This window comes from Austrofundulus limnaeus, unplaced genomic scaffold (genome assembly GCF_001266775.1).
Source record: "Austrofundulus limnaeus strain Quisiro unplaced genomic scaffold, Austrofundulus_limnaeus-1.0 Scaffold479, whole genome shotgun sequence".
NCBI lineage: Eukaryota > Metazoa > Chordata > Actinopteri > Cyprinodontiformes > Rivulidae > Austrofundulus > Austrofundulus limnaeus.
This window is the reverse complement of record NW_013952881.1, coordinates 321,481-329,036: the sequence shown is the minus strand read 5'-3', so window position 1 is coordinate 329,036 and position 7,556 is coordinate 321,481. Positions and strand designations below refer to the sequence as shown.

At 40.5% G+C, this 7,556-nt stretch overlaps 1 protein-coding gene across 1 annotated transcript in view; it reads left to right on the top strand.

Annotated features, from left to right (window-relative positions):
* Positions 1 to 7,556, top strand: part of LOC106529956 (uncharacterized) — a gene marked incomplete at its 3' end in the record, with an annotated part of 69,553 nt that overhangs the window by 16,701 nt on the left and 45,296 nt on the right. Inside the window, 3 exon segments of the mRNA XM_014025492.1 lie at positions 2,962 to 3,123; positions 3,221 to 3,405; positions 3,507 to 3,689. Coding sequence (XP_013880946.1) covers positions 2,962 to 3,123; positions 3,221 to 3,405; positions 3,507 to 3,689 — 530 coding nt within the window.

Here is a 7,556-nt window from a genome sequence, read left to right as displayed (position 1 = left end):
ATATATATACTGTATATGTATATATATTCTTGCTTTCATTGGATTTAAAATGTAGCTATTGATTCAAATCCAAACCTGACTCATTGCTATTTGTGTTTTTGTTACCGGCTGTCACCCATCCCCAGCCCCCGTCACTCGCACACAGCACTCCCGGAAAGTGAACCGTGGTTCTCTGAGAGCGGTAAAAGATGTCTTCAAAATTTTAAGTATAAAATTTGGCTACATTATTCATAAATAATATCATTATAAAACAACAACAACCAGGAGAAAGCGTACAGCAACTTGTAAATTTGGCAGTGCTTCACTTTCAGAAACATGGGGACAACGTCAAACTTTTACCATCACTAATGTTAACAATCTGCCTCTGTTGCAAAATTCTTTCCTCTGCCCTCACACAAAGATTTTGTGAATATTAGCTCTACATATTAAGTTAGCTAAAGTGGGGAAAAAGTATTTAGTCAGCACCAATTGTTCAAGTTAAAAAGATGAGAGAGGCTTGTAATTGACATCATAGTTAGACCTCAACTATGAGAGACAAAATACCTTTTTCCTCCACTTTACATGTGTACAGAATACCCCATCTTTTAGGAAACATTTTTTTTAAATCTGGTCTTGGTCTTGTCTCGGTCTCGCCCTCCTTCGGTCTTTGTCTCGACTTGGTCCAAACCCTAAAAGTCTTGGTCTTGTCTCGGTCTCGAGACACTGTGGTCTTGGTCTTGACTTGGTCTCGGGTTAGGTGGTCTTGATTACAACACTAGTGACCTCCAGCTGACTGTCTCCCAAATCTGCCGTTCGGGGCTAGCGCGAAGGCTAACAGGGTAAGGGTTCTTCGTCCATGAATAGCTCTGTTGTCCTCCATCTATATTTGTCATTTGAAAATTCTACTATTTTATGTTATGCTACGTTCACACCGATTGCATTTTGAGCAGCAAAAATGCGCCCAACGCCTCAAGTTGGACGTGTTACGTTCAGATCGGGGACAGAGACTAAACGTGCGTCTGAAGAGGAATGAGCATCTTGGTTTTATTCTGGTCTGTCTCAACAGTGAATGAAATAAAGATAAAATAAAGAAAAGGGCTTTGCTTTATTTACTAAAGAGCAAGCGAACGTTACACACACCAGATGATTAATTCACCAGATAATTTAGAGGCGCTTTGTTCAGTGAGTTTCATCACTGACAAACTGTGAACTGACAAACTATTTTTTGTTCCGAGCTCAGTTTAACACCGCGGTCAGTTTAACGAGCTGCTGACGCACATCGGTGCTGATATCTCCAGCCAGAAAATCAACTACAGACAGTCGATTTCAGCTTAAGAGCTCCTGTTTGTTTGTTTCAGGTTAGTGAGCGACATTCAGGAAACCGTCAAGTGTAAAAACGAGTCTCTCTGATTGACTGACGCGGCACGTTGAGCAGCAAAAGTTAAAATTTTGAACTCGAGCGTTGGCTGCTTTGGACATGCCACGTGCACGGAAAACGCTCTACCTCTAACTTCCGCTTCCGTGCGCGCCGCACTAAATGAACTTGACGAGCTACGGGACCTCTAGAGGCGCGCCCACCATAGACTTTGCATGTGAACCAGCTGCTCCTGCAGCTCAAAACTCGTTCGGTGTGAACGTAGCATTAGAATGTGTTGAGCATGTCTCGTTTATGGATTAAGACTCTATGGTTTAAAGACAAGATGACAGCAGCCACCTTCCATGCAATGAAAAATAAAGAACATGCTCACAGCCACAGTTTATTAGAACCAAACCCCTCTGAGCAGACAGACACACATTTTTTCTTCCATATCCCATACACATCAAATTTGATTCAGTTTGCCTTTATTTAACCAAACAAACCCCAATGAGACCACAGATTTGCTTTTCATGGCCCTCCTGGGCCTGAAGGCAGCCTGATATCATGTTTTTAGACTGTGGGAGGAAACACTCGCAAAGACGAGGAGAATATGTAAACTCAGACAGACAGACCCCAGGTCCAGACTCTCAGACCAGGGTTCGAAACCAAGACCTTCTTGCTGTAACCACTAAGCCACCGTGCTGAATTATTGCATGATTTGAATAGAAGAGCATTTTAACATGTTGTCTGTCTTGAGATTCTGGGTTATTCAAAAACATCCAAGGGTCTAATCCCTGAATGCCCAGATTCAGACTTCAATGGTATCAATTCCATTCAATTCAGTTTATTTATATAGCACCAAGTCACAACAATGTTCATCTCAGGGCACTGAAGACACATAAAACAATCAATCTAAAGAAGCAGCAGATTGTGTTGACAACATGTGTGTAACATCATGGATGTTCCTGATTTGTGTCTCATTATGCTGTATCCAGGTCTGTGTGCTCTTGTTTTTCTAAGCCAGAATTTTCAGGAGGAAACTATCAGGATATCTATTTAAACTAAATGAACTACATGGAGAGAAAGTGGGTCATGCTGCAGGACAAGGACCTGAAGCACAAAAGTAATTCAACCAAAGAATGGTCAAAGCAGAATAAAGTTAATGTTGTGGAATAGCCAAGTCAGTGACCAGCATCCTGACCTTAATCCAACAGAAATAATGGGAAAGGTCCTGAAGGGAGYAGGTCACATGAGAAAACCATCAACATCCTGGAGAAAATGAGCTGAAATTCCTCTGAGATCAGCAGTTATCAGCCATGGTTGGCTCTAATATTTGCTGCCCAACATAATATTTTGTGCCTCGTTTTTTACTCTGCTACCTAAATTTGAAACTGTTTTAGGAAAGTATGTGGCTTAAGTTTGACTTGTTTATTTAAAATCCAGAGGATAATGACATGAATCTGTCTCACAGCAAACAATCATGTATCTGACTTAATCAACTGATAAGAATAGTTTGTTGTTTTTATTGAATATTAGCAAAACATTTGCTTCTTTGTGATTAAGTACACAACTAGAATCAGCATCAGGTGATGATGTAATGTGTCTCTCTTATTTTGCTTTTGCAGTTGTCTGGAAGAAGGACAACAATGGAGGAAAAAAGGCCCAGGTGCTGGGTCAGTGTAAAGGTGTTTGGAAATGAGCTCAGCGTGTTTACGTGTGATGAGATTCACCATCGAGTCAGTCAGGTGTCACTCAGCATGGCTGGACTTGCTGTGAAGCTGCTGAAGGTAAGATAGCAGCTGTCGTGTTCAGTCCTGACTCCTGATTGCTTATCACCTCCCACCCTTTGACTTCTCCCTCCCTTCCTTCCTCCTTCTCCTCGAGGGTCACGAGGTTCAGCTGAGCCACAGGGCTGTGCTGATGACAGAGGAGCTGCTTTTACCATCTCTGGCTGGTGTCCCCATCAAACTGAGCATCAACATGACCTCCCTTCTTTCCCTGCATCTGAAGGGCAACTTCAACTACAGGGACATGTCTCACTTCTCCTTGAGTGGACACATCAGACCTGAGTACTGCTACGCTCTATAGTGACAGTGGTTACAGTCTCAGTTATTGATCTGGGTCCACCATTGTTGGGCTAACACAGTGGAACTGGTGTCTTTGTTCTCAGTGTTTTTGTGGGCCTGTCAGCTAGGATGGGGGTTGACAGTGTTCTGGGTCAGGCTGCAGTTGAATGGGTCGCTGAGCTGAGGAGCTACACCAGCCAGGATGGTAGCATCCAGCTACAGGAAGGGCGGGACATCAGGGTCACGCTGAACACACCGCAGGACCTGTTGGACATCATTTCTTTCAGGTAAGTGTTATTTAATCTAATCTCTAAGGTAGGGCTTAGCAATTTAAATGATGGAAGGGACCACAATTTTTTGTTGACATGCAGAGGGCCACATAGCACAGCACACTTACCCAAAAACTGCCATTTAAAATGTTTGTATAGTATATATATTTATTAAACCAACATACAGTGCAATAACTTTACATTTAATGTTCAAATCAGAGGCAGACTGGGGAGAAAAAGTGTCCCAGGAGTTCCAGACAGACTGGCTCACTTTCAACTGCCGACTTAAACTGACTTTTGTTCAAAATATTTACATTTATGAAACAAGCATTCGTTTGAGATGTATAGTCAGAGGTGTCAAAAGTATTCACATTCATTACTTCAGTAGAAGTATAGTTACTAGGTCTTAAAAATATTTTTTTGGAAGTAGAAGTATCAACTCAACTTTTTACTCAAGTAAAAATATAAAAGTACTGGTTTTAAAACTACTCAAAGTATAAAAGTAAAAGTAATGAACACTTTAAAATAGCCATTAAGGATAAAAGTTTAGGCTGTGCCACAGCGTTCCAAAGTTGGGGTTGGGACCCACAGTGGGGTCCTGAAACATCAAAGTGGGGTCCTGAAAAATTTTTCAATTAATTACACAAAAAAATGACAACTAAGAACATTTTTCCTTTGTTTTTACAAAATAACATTAGTGTACTTAAAATGGACAAAAATAGCRTAATAAATAATGTTATATGCTCTTGTTGATTTGATGTGAAAACAGTGTTTATCATCCAACARCAGCTGGGGGCACAGGTCTCTGCTGCTGGTATTTTGTGGGTCAAAATCGGAAAAGTTTGGGAACCACTGCTGTAGCGTATACCCCCTCCCCCCAGTTTTCTTCTAAAGCCAATAATGAGTATAATGTTAAATGAAAATGTTAATTTTGAAAAATTTTGAATTAACTGACTAGACTAGTTGTTTCAGCCAGATCATATACATTCTAGGCTACATCTGCTACAGTCTGTCCTGCTGGAATRTGATGTGAYTTGTGTCATACAGCTGTGATGGAGTGAGWTCAATCCAACAGGATGTCAGAATGGTTTATACTTACACTTTTCATCCAACTGAAGGAAATTTTGTAACTGATTAATTGAATGTTAGATTCGGTTTTGTATTTTATACTTTCTGATCATTTCAGCCTGTAAGTTAAAGCAGATAAAGAGTTGGTGTGTGTTATCATGTGTTCTTTCTTTAGTCTAAACACAAATGAGTGACGTTCTGATGTCTGATGTAAAAGGTAACACCTCCTGGGGTGTAACCAGGAAGAGATATACATTATAAGCTCAATTCATTATTATAGTAGAGAGAAGTTGTCAGAGAGTTGTGGAGAGTCTCTGCTTCAAAGCAGGGCAGCTGTGTTTTGGTTTGGCCTGTGCACTGTAAAAAATGAAATGTTGGATTTACTTAACCATGTTATGTTACCTGGTTCCACTTAACTGAGTTGAGTAAATTCAAAGCAATATACCAGTTTTTTAGCCAAAGAACATGAATATGTTGCTTTGAATTTACTCAACTCAGTTAAGTGGAACCAGGCAACATAACATGGTTAAGTAAATCCAACATTTCATTTTTAGAGTGTGCTGTATGAACCTGGTTGGAGTCAGAAGAAGAAATCCAGCTGATTCATGTTTATGCGGACATACCATTTTGAACAACGCATATTTTTCTAAGTATAAATAACCAAAATTTCTACTTATGTAAAGTAACAAAGTATTTGTACTTAGTTGCTTGACATCTCTGCGTATACTGTGTACCAGTGAAGCTAAGGTGCATGTCTTTGGTCTGCGAGAGGAAACTGGAGTACCTGGAGAAAACCCACTCATGTAGAGGGAGAACATGTAAACACCCAGAAAGGTCCCTCTAGAGCAGGGTTCATGCCGGGTCTTAAAAAGTCTAAAAAACGTCTAAAATTTGAAAATCAAAATTTAGCCTTAAAAAGTCTTAAAAATGCCCAGATTTAAACACAGATTTGACTTGAAATTCTGTGAACAGAAAGCATACCTCCCCCCMAAAAATGTATTTCTTTCTATATTTAACTTAAAAAGGCACTGAAATGGTAAATGGACTACTCATGTAGCACCTTTCTATCCAACCAAAGCACTTCACACGACAATCTGTGTCCTCATTTACTCATTCACAYAGCACTCTATTAGGTCTCTACAAAGCTAATCTAGATAAATCTGTCTGTGGAGATTAATCAGTGCTTAAATCACACAGTGCTGGAAATAGACACCAGTGACCCCTGTGACCCTAAAAGGAGGAATAGATTATGGATGGGTGGATGTTTTAGGGTGTTTTGCTCAATCCTCTCCACAGTGACACTTTTACCATGACTGAAAACAAAATGTATTTTACAGTGAAGGTTTGAGAACAAAAATAATGATCACATTCTATTAGTTCATTATTTTTTACTGACCTCCCTGGTATCAAACTTGAGTTAGAGGCAAGTTGCAACCTTTTCACCAAACAGTTCTGCAGTATGTCTGCAAGTCAAAGTTTTCATTATTACTTCTAGATATTTGTAAACCACTGGTCAAACCACTCAAAGCTTTAAATGAAGCCAGTGCTGCAGAAATAAAGAGTTCTGGTTCTGTCAGAAATCAAACAGAGACAACAAGAATGGACTTCAGGCTTAAATAGCAGAAAGGGCTGTAGCTGTTTTATTGCTTCAGATTCAAATTGATGAATTACCTCCTTAGCATTACCAAGTGCTACAGTAGCCTAAAAACATTATGTATAATATAGGTTGTATATTGTGAAAACATTTGATCTAAGTTACAAATATATTAGCAGTAAGTTGCTCATGGGGTAGAAGTAAATTACGCATAAGCTTCACAACTGTCCATCTGGTTTCTGATATGTCATATCCATCCATATCAATCCATCCATCCATCCATCCATCCATCCATCCATCCATCCATCCATCCATCCATCTGAACTTCTCAGCCTCTCTGTCTCTAAGAGAGAGTCCAGATGCCCTGCAGAGAAAACTCAGTTCGACCGCTTGTATCCACGACCTTGATCTTTTGGCTATTACCCAAACTTCATGATGACCATAGGTGAGGGAGTGTTTCTTCTTACATCTCATCTCCCTCTTCACCACAACAGACCGGTACAGAGTCCGCAAAACTGCAGATGCTGCACCTATCTATAAATCTCAGACTCCATTCTTCCTTCATTCATGAACAAAACCCAGAGTTACTTGAACTCCTCCACTTGAGGCAAMACTTCACCCCCAACCTGGAGAGAGCAAAGTACCCTTTTCTGACTGAGTACCATGGACTCAGATTTTGAGGTGCTGATCCTCATCCCAGCCACTTCACACTCAGCTGCGAACCGCTCCAGTGAGAACTGAAGATATTACACCAATCAGAACTACATCATCTGCAAACAGCAGAGATGGAATCCTGAGGCCACCGAAGTGGACTTCCTCCGCCCCCTGGCTACAACGAGAAATTCTGTCCATGTAAGTTATGAACAGAATCTGTGAAAACAGAGGAGTCTCACCCTGAAGAGGTCTGACTTTCTGCTGGCAATGTGAACCAAACTCTTGCACCGCTAAGGACTGAATATACCGTAACAACAAACCCACAATCCCATGTAGCACCCCCCACAGTGTACCTCAAGGTAGACGCTCACATGCCTTCTCCATGTCCACAAAACACAAGGAGAATGGATAGGCAAACACCCATGACCCCTCAAGAACCCTCATAAGGGTAAAGAGCTAAAGAGTATAATGTTAAATGTAAAGAGCCAGAGATATTGGGCCTCATGCAAGAACATGTTCGTATTTTTATCCTAAATTTCTCTTACTTTTGTTCGTACAAAGGGTTCGTA